At 36.4% G+C, this 15,058-nt stretch overlaps 1 protein-coding gene across 3 annotated transcripts in view; it reads right to left on the bottom strand.

Moving 5' to 3' along the window:
- LOC139147056 (conserved oligomeric Golgi complex subunit 7-like) overlaps positions 1 to 15,058 on the bottom strand; it is a 148,812-nt gene that overhangs the window by 87,968 nt on the left and 45,786 nt on the right. For all 3 annotated transcript variants that reach the window (XM_070717905.1, XM_070717907.1, XM_070717908.1), the window contains 2 exons: positions 11,021 to 11,141; positions 8,349 to 8,431 (listed from right to left, as the gene is read on the bottom strand). In XM_070717905.1, coding sequence (XP_070574006.1) covers positions 8,349 to 8,431; positions 11,021 to 11,141 — 204 coding nt within the window. The remainder of the gene's footprint in view (positions 1 to 8,348; positions 8,432 to 11,020; positions 11,142 to 15,058) is intronic.

The raw sequence follows: 15,058 nt of genomic DNA, 5'->3' as shown, positions 1-15,058 counted from the left end.
GTCAGAAGGAGATTGAGACTTGGGATCTCATGATGTGGAAGTGTTACTTGAACTCTGTGATCTATTGTCATTTGATTTCCAACTCTCCTTTGAGAAATCCTTGGATGAAAAGGAGGAGTTAAATTTACCTGCATTGTTTCTGTATGAAAAGGACTGGGATGGTTTGCTGAGAAATGAAGATTTGTGGGTCAATGAATAATCATCGGCCAAACATGCAGCAACCTCTAGTGTATCTGCTTTTTGTTCATTGATAAACGTCTTGATGTCACTCCGAATGCACCTTTTAAATTCCTCAATCAAAACAAGTTGTCGTAATTTTTCATAATTCTGACTGACCTTTTCAGAAGAACACCAACGATCAAACAGTTGTTCTTTTGTTCAAGCAAATTCAACATAAGTTCATGAGGGGAATGGCCGGCACAAACCATGTAGGTAGACTAATCCCCTGAGAGCGGAAAAATTCCGCATTGCCGAATTAACGGCTTATGACCCCCAGAAAGTAAATAAACTATCGATCAAGTAGAACAATAGATCACAATGTTTATGAATATGACATCACCCGTGATATTTGTAGAGCAATCACCGATTGACAGTCAGTTCACATCTCAAGTAAGGTATCTTTTCATATGGAAATGATTTTTAACCTACAGCATTTGTGCTGGGGAATCTCGGCATGTTTGATCCTTCACCTTCTCACAATCCCTAAATTTCTGACGGTGAGCCTAAGGCACCAACTCATAGCCCTTGAGAATTAATTCCTTCACAGAATCATAATTTGAAGCCTGCTCTACTGACAACTGAATATAAACTTCTCTGGCTTTACCCACCAAAGCACTCTGCAAAAGCACAGACCAGAACTCCTTAGGCCAATTCACACTCTGAGCAATTTTCTCAAAATGGAGAAAATATTTGTCAACATCCTTTTCTTGGAAAGGGGGAACTAACCTGAAATGCTTAGTGATGTCAAAACCGTCTGAAGGGAAGAATTTTCCTGACTGTCCAAGCTCTAAACGTCTCATTTCTAATCTTTCTTTCATTTCTAATTCTTTTTCTTTCATTTCTAATTCTTTCTCTCTCTGTCTTTCTTCCATTTGTAACTTTTCACATGCCAAATCTGCCTGTATTTCTAATTCTAATTTTCTGAGTTCAAAGGAAGACTCAGGCTCATAATCTTTTAAGGCAGACTCCTCAAAATGGCCTGAATTAACTAAATGTTTTGCAATCTTGAACTGTATTTCTCGCTTGCACATAGATCGTTTAACTTCTACTCAAAGGAAATTGGCCAGTGCTATGAGGTTGTCTTTTTTGAGGGAATCAAATGTGTCCTGATCAAGGTCCTCCATAAATTTGTATGGCTTGAATTCCGCCATGCTTGAATTTCGCTGAGTTCACATTATACAGTAGTTTTGAAAAAGGCAGGCAAAATGTTGTCAAACGGCTCAAAATGTTCGTATCCTGGACGAGCCCCCAATTTTGTTACGTGCAGAGAACACGAACAAAAGGGTGAACTCAGCAGTTTCCATTTAAACAAAGCTTATTACGAAAATAAAACTAATTGCTAAGTCAGGGATAGGATACAAGCTTTAAAAGTGTACAGACTACTTATCTCAGCTGGGACGGCAAAGCTCCAGTCTCAGAGTTGTAACAGTCAGTCGGATGAATGAACAGTCCTTTGGCTTGCAGGCTTGAAGTTGCACAAAGTCCACAGTATAAATCCAGCGTTGGCAGTGAAGGTCTTGAAAAGTCTTGAAAATTAATACTGCTGGAGTTTCCAAAGACTTGAAGTAACACACAAGAGACACAATCCCAAATGTCTGACTGCAAGCTGTGCACGTCCCTATTTATACATATGTGCTTACATAAGGGTATATAAGAACAATCTAGAACTTTTATTGACATAATCGCAATCATACCAATCCATAATCCAATAACACTAGGTCAAAATTTGTAAGACAATAGTTGTAAACATAGACACAAAACAGCACAGAACAGACAGTAAATAGACGGTACACAAACAAAGTCAAATTCATGAAAGAAAGATATATGGACCTCTGGCCAAAAGACCAAGAAGTGATGTCAGGTGTTTCGAAAATAGTAAGCGCATCCTGCCCCACATGTGGCACCCGCCATATATCAATCTGTAAGTCAGATAGGTAGTGGTCACTAACTAAGGCCCCATGTCACCGATGCCATCAGTGATCATTTGTCGAAGAGAGATATTGTATTTATCTACCAGCTTGCGATACCTGCCAAAAAAGCGTTTGAATGTAGAGACAAGTCTTGCTCTGGTGTAACCTTGATTTAACAGTTTGAAAGAGAGATGGCCATGTCTCTCTACAAAATCACCATATGAACTGCATGCTCTTGCATATCGTATAAGCTGGGAAATGTATACCCCATAAGCACGTGAGAGTGGAATATTACTGATGAGGTGTGGAAAATTAATTATACTAAAGTTGAAATCATCTCTCTTGTCATATAGCCTAGTAGAAAGGTGACCATTGGAGTCCAATTCAAGTAAATGTCCAGATATGAAGCAGAAGAGGCCGTTTCTGTAGTTTCTTTAATCTCCAATTCTGGAGGATAAATCATAGCGAGATATTTACTGAATTCAGAGTTATTCAATGAAATAACATCGTCTATGTATCTAAATGTAAGGTTGAAAGTACGAGCTACAGAGACCTTTTTCTGCTTGATAAGGTTCTGGATAAATTCTGCCTCGTATGAGAACAGAAATAAGTCGGCAAGTAAGGGAGCACAGTTAGTGCCCATGGGAATTCCTATACACTGTTGGAAAATGTGTCCTCCAAATTCAACAAATATGTTGTCAATGAGGAAATCAAGCATACTGATAATGTCTTTCTCGGTATAAAACACTTTAGCGTTAGTTGTATTTTTAACAAAATATGTCGAATTATACCCCAATACCACATATTTGTAACGGCGTGAACCGTTTTTGTAGAAAAATGCTTGGTTGATGATGTTTTTCAAGCGTTCTTTTAATTTATCATGTGGTATTGTGGTATACAATGTGGAAAAATCGAAAGTTTTAATAGATGTTATTTTTGAAACAGATCTTGATTTCAAATTTTCCAAGAGTTCCTTCGAATTTTTTAATATCCACATTTGATTTATACCACTCCGAGAAAGACAACATCACAGTATGATTGAAGTCCCCGTTTAACAGTACAAAGAACAGAAGTCAGTATCTTCGATAACTCTGTTGTTGAACATTTTGAAGATCCTGCGATAAACCTAGCTTTGTAAGGTGCTTTGTGGAGCTTTGGTATCCAGTATAAGCTAGGCAACTTATTATGGTCATCCTTTGTTGTAATATTAAAATTATCCATGAATGACTTATGGTTTGCCAAAATTTCAGATTTGTTGAACATGCTAATTACTGTTCTAAAATTATCTCTTTTGCACAACTCAGTAAATTTCCAGAACATTCCAAACATGACTAGTTGAATTCCAGGTTGTGAGGTCATTAAGGGCAGTGACCTTGAGAATGTTCTAGACTAATTGAACTCAGGTCATGATGAGTGTGGGGGAAAATGACCCACATAACAGTAGTGAAGCGTCCACAGACTACCAACTTTTCTCTGAGGCTACCAAAGTCAATGAAATGGTAGCCCACACCGACTACCAAAGCTTGGGACCTGAAATTCAATCAGTACTTGGCATGCCATGTCCAGTCTGTCACTTTTGGACCACCTGAAGCAGTCAAACCAAGCTGGACACAGAAAGGCAAGACTATGACTTTGTTATGAAAATTACGGAGATGACCCTGCGGCAGAACTTTGCAACAAATCTATATCTGAACTACCATACTTGAATGACAGCTACAGGAAATGATAGCCTATGAAAATGCATTTTTGTTGCATTTTGATCATAATATATCAATTACAATTACATAGAAATCATATGCCTCCTCTCTACAGAAAGCCCACGGTCTATTTGCCCTGCTACAGTACGCCCCAGTGCTGAGAAGGTCATATTGTTGTCATGACAACTATCACAAATTTGCATCTAGCTCTGACAGTGAAATCGGTTGTCAATGGGTCACCAACGTCCATTATACCTGTTTCCTTGGGTATTAAAGGTGTGCAATATTCACATCAAATTCAGGGTTCTCAAAAATTTTTGAAGTAGGCGGAAAATTCAGAAAAGTAGGCGGTTAGCTTCTGTGTGCAACCAGAATCCCTGGGCGGGCGGGGGAGACAGTTCTGAGCAATTTCATGCATTCTTATACAGTGTATAAAAGCTATTCCAACATACACACAGGGGGAGGTTCCTGTGTGCAAGAAATTTTTAAATTTGAAGGCATTTTGGAGTAATTTCATGCAGTATTGTACTGTACGGAAAGACCATTTCAGCATGAGAGTGTTAAGGATTATTTTTAAATTTGAAGACATTTCTGAGCAATTTCATGCATTCTTATACAAGTGTATAAAAGGCTATTTCAACATACACAAAGGGGGAGAGGGTTTCAGGGACGGGGTCCCCGTCCCCGGCAAGAAATTTTAAATTTTGAAGACATTTTGGAGTAATTTTATGCATTCTTGTACAGTTTTTAAGACCATTTCAGCATACAGAATAATCATTATCATTGCCAATTACAACATGTTTTCAAGGGATAAAGTTTAAAAAAGTCAGAAAAGATTATATAACTCGGGCCTGTCAACTGCATTCAGTTGACATGGATAATAGCAAAATTTCACCAGACTGTTGTGTAGAATTATGTTTAGCTCATGATTTGAACAAACATTTTGAAATACATCATAGAATAGGGGTTTTCACAACCCAGAAAACGATCCGCTAGAATCCTGACGAGCCTGGCTGCACAAAGTGTTTTACTGATTTAAATAAACTTGATTGAAGATACAGTAAAATCAAAGAGTTTATTCAATTCAATGGATTATAGGAACACAATTTTCAGTGATTTTAATTCACTGTACTAATTTCACAATAAACGAATCCGCGAGATTATTATTGATTTTCGCTGATGTTGAATATAATTGGAAAAGAGAGCTAAATTTCAGTGTTCATGTTTGATAAAACCAAAAACTAACGACACTGAACGCCAGCCTGTACTACACTGTGTGTGTACAAAGCACCGGTAGTCAATCGTACACACAACGCGATATCGGTCGACCTGAAATTTGACACTGTGATCGACGTAGCGTTGAAAGTACGATAAGTGAGACCAAGTAATTTTTTGTTTATTTAGAATTGATCTAAACCTCCCAAAACCAACAGACAAAGTCAGAAAATCAAAGTTTTCAAGGGTCGACTTTCTCTTCCGCGATGCACACAACCACGGCCCCTCCACAAAACGCGATGTCGATCGACTTGAGTTGACATCGTGATCGACCATGGGATAGATTGACGTGGCGTTTCGAAAGTATGAAAAATGAGACTCAGTAACTTGTGGTCGCTTTAGATTTGATCAAAAACCTACCAAACCCATCAGACTAGGCCCTACTCTTACGCAGAAAACCAAAGCTCTCGAGCGTCGACTTTCTCTTCCGCGTTTGAGCGAAACAAAAGTCGGCTTCATTCGGAAATGGTCGGCTATTCGCGGGCATAACGTAATTGTACTGTTAGTCCAATTTTCGGCTATACCCGATGTGAACGTCGGAATAATTCGGGCTGTGATCGGGCGAGCGAGGTTGACCTCGAGAGCGATTCCTAGTCACGGTGTACAGTACAACACGTTCGCTGATTGCGGTACTACAGTGATAGCAACAAGTTCACCGCGTAATAAATTGCTAGACTACATATAGCCACATCGGCACTTCTGAAATATTATCTGCGTCTTGCAAGACCACCAAAAAATCTAATTATTGTTATCAAAACCAGAATTTCCGGGCCAGAGAGCGAAACAGTGTTGAAAAGTAGCCGGCAAAATACGAAAGTAGCCGGTCAATTTGGCCGGCATCCGGCTAAAAATGAACACGCTGTCAAATGACTAGAAAATCACTTTAAGGGTGGAATCTTGAAAAATAGCTTTTTCTTGTCTGGTTTACAAACAAAGATATCCCTCAACTAAAATATGTATGGGCTACTAGCCATTGTCACTGGGCTACCGACGTCAGAAAATGGCAGCCCAAGTGGACAACCAAGGAAAAAAGTTAATTTTGAGCCCTGTTATGTCAGGTGAAAACTCTGCTATAATATTGATTCTTCTGAATGTTATTATATTATAAAGGATTGATATTAAATATGAAATATATAAGATGTTATGTGAGATTATAATCTATTCTAAAAGCAACATCATACTAAAACATGCTCCCTCAGAATTTTAAAATATGTAGAATCATCTTCTGTTGCAAATAAAGTGAACTTTTCATCTTTTGTTTGTGTCTTTAAGATAGTTTAAAGTTATTCTAATATCCAAACATTAAATGGTATATAGTATGGTCCTGGATCTTTCCCATGATTCATTATGATATATACTAGACTTCTTGCAAATATTCCAAGAGGAGATAGCATTTGTGAAAAATTTTCCTCTGTTCTGTCCTCTGCAGTCATGCAGAATAATGTGATGGAAAATAGGGAGACTATTGCACATGTTTTAGGGACTGGTCAGTTTCTTCAGCTTGAACGGGGGGTGGGGGGGTGGGGTGGGGGGGGTGTGGATTCATGGGGGGGGTGTCACCCTGTTTTTGACTTTGGTGATAGGGGGGGTCACCATGTTTTTGAAATGCCCAATAGGGGGGTCAGGGTGTTTTTGAATTTTGACACAGGCTCATCATTGCCTAAAATGCTAGTGTCAGTCACAAATTTCATCATTCAGTTGTATTTTTCGGCGCACCCTTCGGGCTCGTAACTTTGATAATCAGTCATATTTTTCAGCACGCCCAACTTTAACATATCAAGCATACATACATCAGAGATATCTGTATATTCAATATTTTTCAGCGTGCTCTTCAAGCTCATTACTTTGATATATCAGACATTTTTCAGCATGCCCTTCAGGTGCATGACTTTAATATACAAGGCATATATATCAGAGATATCAGGATGTTTCATATTTTTTGGCACGCCCTTCGGGCGCCATACTTTAATAAATCAGAGATATCTTGATGTTTGCTAAGTGAAAGTGTACCATTATGAAATCTGCATTTCATATGAAAAGGATGACAAATTCCTGATACTTTTCTGTTCTCTCTATGAGAATTCAGTATGAGAAAGCAACATGCACAAATATTTCACAATATATATTTGATACAGTGACTTATTTTAGAGATAGAAAAATGACAAGATATCTTTCCTTCTCATTGATGCAATTATTTTCCTTTGTGACACAGGTTTTCTGTAGAAAGATGCTTTTTTATGAACAAAATAACAGTTAAAAAAGGCAGTTTTTGTCATTATTAGCTGTGCTTTTATAGTTTCAATGTTACAAGAAAAGGTCCTCTCAGACACTGTGCACATCAGATTTGGCTAAAAAAGCTCTCTATGGCTCCTCAGGAGATTTAATTGGATGGTTGGCAAGTCTTAACACCCATCAAAGTTTTTGATTCACTGCTTTTTCCTCTTTGATATTAATGATTGACATCCATTTCTGTACAACAGTTCAGGACATCTGGTTAAGAATAGAAAGTGTGAAATACATTCACAGCTCATTCAAAATACAGCTCATTCAAAATGTACTGTCTTCAAACTTTAAGATTGACACTTTGAAATTCCTATCTTACAACTGACACGTCAACAATTTCATTAAAACATAGAATGACTATTTAAAATATAAATACATGTTTAATGTAAAATATATATATATATATATATATATATATATATATAATATATATATATATATATATATATATATATATATATATATATAATTTATGTCCACCTTTTTTTTACCTTTGTCGCGCCAAGGGGGGGTCACCCTGTTTTCAAATTTGGAATAGGGGGGTCAGCCACTTTTTGACGTCGGCAAAAATAATCCAACCGCGGTATTGTGCGGTAAATGTAAGTTGGAGGGCCTAATACCAGATCAATGTACATTAACATTGCGTGTATAAAATACGGCAACAAAATATCCACATACTTATGAGCCAAATGCAACACAGTTTTTCAGCATACACACGCAGACACAACAACAACAGACACACTCATACGTACATATGAGTGTAATAAAAGCATTGGCACATATGGACTGTAGGTCGCTGATGAAATATGTCAGTGACAAATATTATTATCATCATCTTACACTGTATCTACCTCCACATAAAATACACCATAGTTCTGGGTGCATATACACACCGATATGGAGAGAGGTAAAATCAGAGGCATCACTATTTTGTTGAATAATCATAATTTTAAATCCGGTTTACCTTATGACATCTACAGTAGTATGTATGAAGTTCCGGCAGTCTCTTGATTGACTGGAAAATTCGTACATATTCTGTTGCCGACTCTGGTTGAAAATAAAAAAGACAGAATCAATGACACTGGCCTCACAATTTAATCACAATTAATTGATCCATGAAGCCAACTCACTCTCATACAGATCTATTGTCCATCAAACAGAAAATAAATTTCGGCTATTTACTAAAAAACATTTGCTTGTTACACTCACCACTTATACTTAGTATTTGGAGTGTACACCTATCTACATGTACCGGTACAATACATGTTCAATGAAAAAAGTTTGGACACTGTAGGTCAACAGTGCATCTTAATCTAAATAAGCTTACCTCTCAAGCATGTATAGGCAAAAACCAAATTTAACTTTGAATTACGTAATGCAGGGATGGACATACAATGTGGTGAAAAGCAAACTAAATATAAACATAGGGCCAAAGTCCCTGAAGCTACTATAGACATGGAAATAAAATAAGTATTTCCTGACTGTATGAAATTATCTCACTAATGTCATCCTACGGACTTGTAAACCAAATATTAAAAGCTGTCTGACCAGCGGTTTTGAAAAAACAAGCGACTCAACAGTTGACAGAGCTCTGCTGTGTATGTAGAGAATAACCTTTTGTGACACATGTATTGATGAAGAAGGTGGATATAAAGAATCTTAAACTGGTTATCTTTATCAGTATTTTCATCCTATTAACCAAGCACATTTTAACTTTCAAATCAACATTGTAAGTAAGTTCTGTTGAATAAGTTGAGACTGTACGTACTCACACAAAGCACACTGAAGAGACAAATGTTTGAAACTTAAGAAGTTCAAGGTCATCAAAAGCATTATAAGGAATCATGTTACGCTTTCATTGCACTGTTTACACAGATTGCATAATTGCTATAAATAGCACATGAGGAATCTTACAGCCCAGCTTTACCATAAAAACCCTATACACTTTGACCACTCTCTTAATTGACCACTCTATTTTTTTCCTCAAAAAGTAATTTTGTTTTATCCTTACCAAGTCAACCATAAATGGAAATTAGAACTTTCTCTGTCTCTATTTATTTGACCACCCTATCATGACAAAGTATTACTGAGCAATTTCTTTTAGATAACATACAGGACAATAATGCGTTCAGAATATGTCAAAGTTGGGATTCAGGAAAGTTGCCTTACATGTTTTAATCCTCCAAGATGGTAAGCATTTCACTATGAACTGTCAAAAAAAGTTGAACTTTCTGATAATTCACACTAAAATTATTTTGGCTTTGATGATTTCCTAATTAATTCATTATTTAAAATCATATTAATTATTTTTTTCTGGGTGAATTGATAGGGTTTATACAGTACAAGAATTACATACAATGTAAGTCAAATTTTGACCAAAAATGACAAAAAAATTCCTTAAAAATACACATTTGCATATTCATCACAATTTAACAAATCTAAGTTGGGTTATCCCTAGGGACCTGTATACCAAATAACAAAGCTGTCTGATCAGCGGTTATGAAGAAGATTTTTTAACCAAAATGCCTTTTTTGGCATTAATTTGCCTATTTTCAACAATATCAAAAAATTGAAAAAAGAAGTTTCTAAAAATCATATTTTTCATCTACACAACAAATATCAAATCAGTAAGTACTGCAGTTCTCAAGATATTTGAGTGGACGGACCGCCTCACAAACAGACATACATACATACATACATACATACATACATACATACATACATACATACAGACTGACGACGGACGGATACCCATCCCAATAGCTTCTATAGACTATAGTCTATAGTAGCTAAAAACTGAATATAAAATGATACGGAAATGTTGTCTGACAGTCATAAGTATCTGGTGTGTGCCAAGAGACAAATATTAAAATTGGACAGCATCATCCTGATCACAGTTTCTCTGACTGGTTTGTTTCCTTCTGACTTTCTGACATAGTGAAAGGTACAAAATATTTATGTTATGCTGCTATTCACGATAGTTATACAACATAGCTTGCATTTTGTTCACAGTAGAACTGAGTTTTACATGTATGATAACTTGCTTGCTTCGCCCAGCTCAAACGTCGCAATGACTAAATTTTTTTGATATGATACGGAGTGACTTGCACACATATGCAATATGCTGTGACAGTCGATGTATTTATAGTATGAGAGTCTGCTACAGTCAGGTGCGGCCAACTGGCAAATTTCATCAATTTCACAAAATCATCACAAAACATGTTTTGAAGGTTGATATACCTATTTTACTAATTTTTGACGTAGTCCTAAAATTTGGAGGGGAAAGTAGAGCTGTTCGTAACTGCCCTCCCACTGGCATACATGGAAAATATGCCAACCCACTGAATTTTGATGCCATGGGTATATGATAAAGTTAGTGCATAGTTATTACATTGTCATTTTGTAAACACTTTTATCAGATATCTAGAAGTCTTTTTCATGAATCATCTTCAAAGATCTGGTCAAAAAGTTCATTATTCTAAAAATATGTATCATCAGCAATAGTTCAAAGTCAGCAAAACCAAGCCATCAACCTAACTCATGTCTCTTCAGGACAGGCAAAAATGACAATTCGCATACATATACAATGCTCTCAGTGCCAATTACACAACAATGATGAAGTAAAATTGTACATACCTAAGGAGTGATTATTGAAGGCTCTTATTAGCTGCGGACTAATCAAGGTTTCCAGACGATTTTTCAATGTTTCTAAATATTGTAATCTTTCTTCATAGTCACCACAGTGAGCCAGTAGACTCTAAATAAAGACAAAGGCCATATGAAAAATCAGTGTATAAAATCAGTGTATATATATATATATATATATAAATATATATATATAAAATCAGTATATATATATATATATATATATATATATATATATACACACACTGGTCTATATATATATACAGCAACTAACACCAACGTAAGCCTAGCTGTTTGTAGTGGCCAGGGCCGGGGGTTTCGACATCAACGATTTTCCACCCCACACGTACACCACATGGTGTGGAAAATCGTGGGCCAAAATCCCCGGTTACCACCACAGTACGTAAAAAATGTCCAATCGGATGTGGTTCTTAATTTTGATATACAATGAGAATGAAATCAGTAGCATTTTCATTTCATCTTCGTCCACAAAAATGATTTACAAAAGTTTGTTCACGTCTCTCAATCATTACCCTAACCAGATATGAACTGAAAATGCCCAAGTGTTTCATTATATTTTGCAGTTATGTGTAAATTTGAACCTTTGTCACATGTTTGCAACTTCATTGAAAGTATTATGATCAACATAATGAACAATAATCACCGCCGATTAATTCTAAAAGGTCATGAAGTATACAAATATGTAATTAGCTGAAATAAAAATATTAAAGTTCTTTAACTGCTGTCATTGTATCACCATTTTATATAGCAAGTGTAACTACCGTTGGCCAAGCCCTTCAAGCCATATATGCCGAGCTGTGAAAGCTCATTAGATATGCAAATTATAAATTAGCTGACATGAAAATGTGAAATGGCTTTCGATATTGTTTTAACCAGGTATAATCATCAATGTAAATAGCATGTTTTGCCAACTTTGATCAAGTAAATCCCAGTATATATCCCTAATAAGCAAGGATCATTAAATATGTAAATTAGGAATTGACTTAAGTAACAATGCTTAATGATTGTCAATATAAATGTTGTATCATGGTATCTGCAATATATGTAGCAAGTTTTGTCAACTTTGGTCAAGTCAATTCAGATATATCTCTCTAATAAGGAAAGTTCATTAAATATGCAAATTAAGAATTGGCTGAAGAGAAAATGCTTAATGACTTTCAATAATATTGTATTATTGTGTCTTTAATGTACATAGAAGGTTTCATCAATTTTGATCAAGTCAATTCAGATAAATATCCCTAATTATGAAAATTCATTTAATATGCAAATTAGGAATTGGCTGACGTAAAAATGTCTTTTGACTTTCAATAATATTATATCACAGTATCTTTGATGTATATAGCAAGTTTCAACAACTAAAATCAAGTTAATTCAAATATATATCCCTAATTGGAAAAGTTCATTAAATATGCAAATTCAGAATTGGCTGAAGTAAAAATGCTTAAAGACTTTCAAAAATGTTGTATCATAGTAGCTCCAAATACATGTAGCAAGTTTCATCAACGTCGGTCCAGTCAATTCAAATATATATCCCTAATTAGCAAAGTTCATTAAATGTGCAAATTAGGAATTGGCTAAAGTTAAGACGCTTAATGACTTTCAATAATGTTAAATAATAGTATCTTTAATATACATACCAAGTTTGGTCAATTTTGATCGAGTCAAATCAGACATATATCCCTAATTAGGAAAGTTCATTAAATAGTCCGACTGACTGTTACAACTCTGAGACTGGAGCTTTGCCGTCCCAGCTGAGATAAGTAGTCTGTACACTTTTAAAGCTTGTATTCTATTCCTGACTTAGCAATTAGTTTTATTTTCGTAATAAACTTTGTTTAAACAGAAACTGCTGAGTTCACCCTTTTGGTCGTTTTCTCTCTGCACGTAACACTATCGATAATTTCGAGCCCTATATAATATGGTGTATATAATGCTTTCACTAAGTTTGGGATCTCTCATATGTGATAAAAAACAACAGTTAGATTTTTTTCTGCCGCTTTTTATTATTTCATTATTATTGTAGCAAACGGAACCCTTGTGACATTCAGTAGCCTCTTACCTTTCCTAAAGCCCTTGAACACACTACACATTAAGAAATAAGTTATCTGGAGTATTTGTATTCAATATGTGTATATTACAGGCTAATTTGGTTCAGCAGTGGAGAGTTCTATATGAATGCAATGCTGCACAGCCCTTGGTTGAATGGTTACCAACATTTTATGACCAGCTAATGTCAACTTGGCACACTGAGGTAGGCAAGAGTATGTGACACAGCATGTTTTAATCTCTCAATCTTGATGATATCCAGAAGTATTTGTTTCTCTTTTGCTAATGTACAATACTCGTCTAGTATGATGTATTCATAATATATGAACTGACTAACATGAGCCCATTTTGTTCAATTTTGTTCAGTATATTTACAGGTCATAAATACATCTATACAGTGGATTGCAATAAAAAAATTGGGAGTCAAGTGTCATTGACACTATCTCTATAATAATATGCTATCCGCAAGCTGTCAATTATTTCAAAACATTTTTGTCAGCTTTGACGAGTCTAATGCACATGGCATATGCAAGACAGTTGTTCGGTCTACTCGTACCTCCTGCCAAGTTATACACAGTTTCAAAGATTGCATACGCCTAGAAATTCACGTCAGAAAAAGTTACGAATGAAGATAAACGGATTCTCAACAGTTTGGACGCTGTCATGTTGTGTTGGATGGCTTCAAGTGACACTTGAAGATCAAAGTCATATTGCAAAGCTTATGGGACCAAAGTTTAAAGAAGCCAAACACAGAGGGTGAAGAGCTGGTCAATATAATTTCACTGCCCGTCACTGTCGGCTCCTACTGGTGCCCGTCAGAAAATTCGCCTACTAATCACTGTAAACAGCCAACTACTCTATAGTAGCTAAAAACCTACAAATTAATAGTCCAAGTCTCTAAAATGTTGATTTCGAACAAGCAGTAATGTTGATCGTGTGATTGTACACTCCGGGTGTACACTGCTCAGCCACGTCCGTCCGTCACTCACAAAACTAGCCCCTCATAATGATTTACCGATACTTGAACCAGTCGATATCTCAATACCAAAGACCACTGCTAGTTATTGAAACCAACAAAATAACAGCCAAAGATTCCACAAATATTTATTTTCCAACCAGTGGCAACACGGAGACAAATCTATCTTGTCCGCCATCCTTCACTGTGTGTCACGCCACTGTGTTTCAATGCTTTGGGCTAACGTACGGGCGTTGCATTGTACTGTCAGTGTCATATATGATCTCCACACGCATGTTTCAGTGAAAAGGGCATGATTGAGGAAAATACTTTCACCGATCCGGTGCACATGGTGAGAAATTTCCCTAGCAAAGCAAAAATACCAAACATGTTGAATATTTTGCACAACGGCACAAAAGGAAAAAAGTCCCGAAAAAATCTCCCGTTAAGAGAATGGCTGAGCAAACAGCTTCGAATGAAATTTTATTCAGCGTACATAGCTACTTTCTCTTGTGTGTGGCAGGCTTATACGGCGTAATTTGCTATCAATTCCTAATATCTACTTGGAAGTTATTACTGTCGCCTATTTTTTTCTCAATTGGTTCGGAAAGGTCGCTCATGCCAACGCTCTGCTCGCTGACACGATCAAAATCTGCATCAGGCGGGAGCAAACGCCATTGCTGTGTATGGCCGTACCCCAGCCTGCGGGCGAACTGCGTTCCTTTGATGATGTAACAACATGGCGGCAGCATTATTGCGGAAGCAGTAAAAGTTGCCAGCCGATACTGCATCTTAAAATGCGAATTTAATGCACAAGAAATGCACAAATGGCAAAGAAATTTGACAAGTCGATGATAGATGGATTGTGCTACAGCTAAAAAGGGTCAAAAACCGTTTTAATTTTCATGTCATACGCCCTTTAAAAAATTGCCCCAAAATACAGCTACGAAAATTTCACTAAAATTTGTTCAAATCAAAGTAAGTCACTTCATTGAACCTGCATACGA

Source organism: Ptychodera flava, chromosome 13, assembly GCF_041260155.1.
Source record: "Ptychodera flava strain L36383 chromosome 13, AS_Pfla_20210202, whole genome shotgun sequence".
Lineage (NCBI taxonomy): Eukaryota > Metazoa > Hemichordata > Enteropneusta > Ptychoderidae > Ptychodera > Ptychodera flava.
This window is presented reverse-complemented; position numbering and strand designations above follow the sequence as displayed.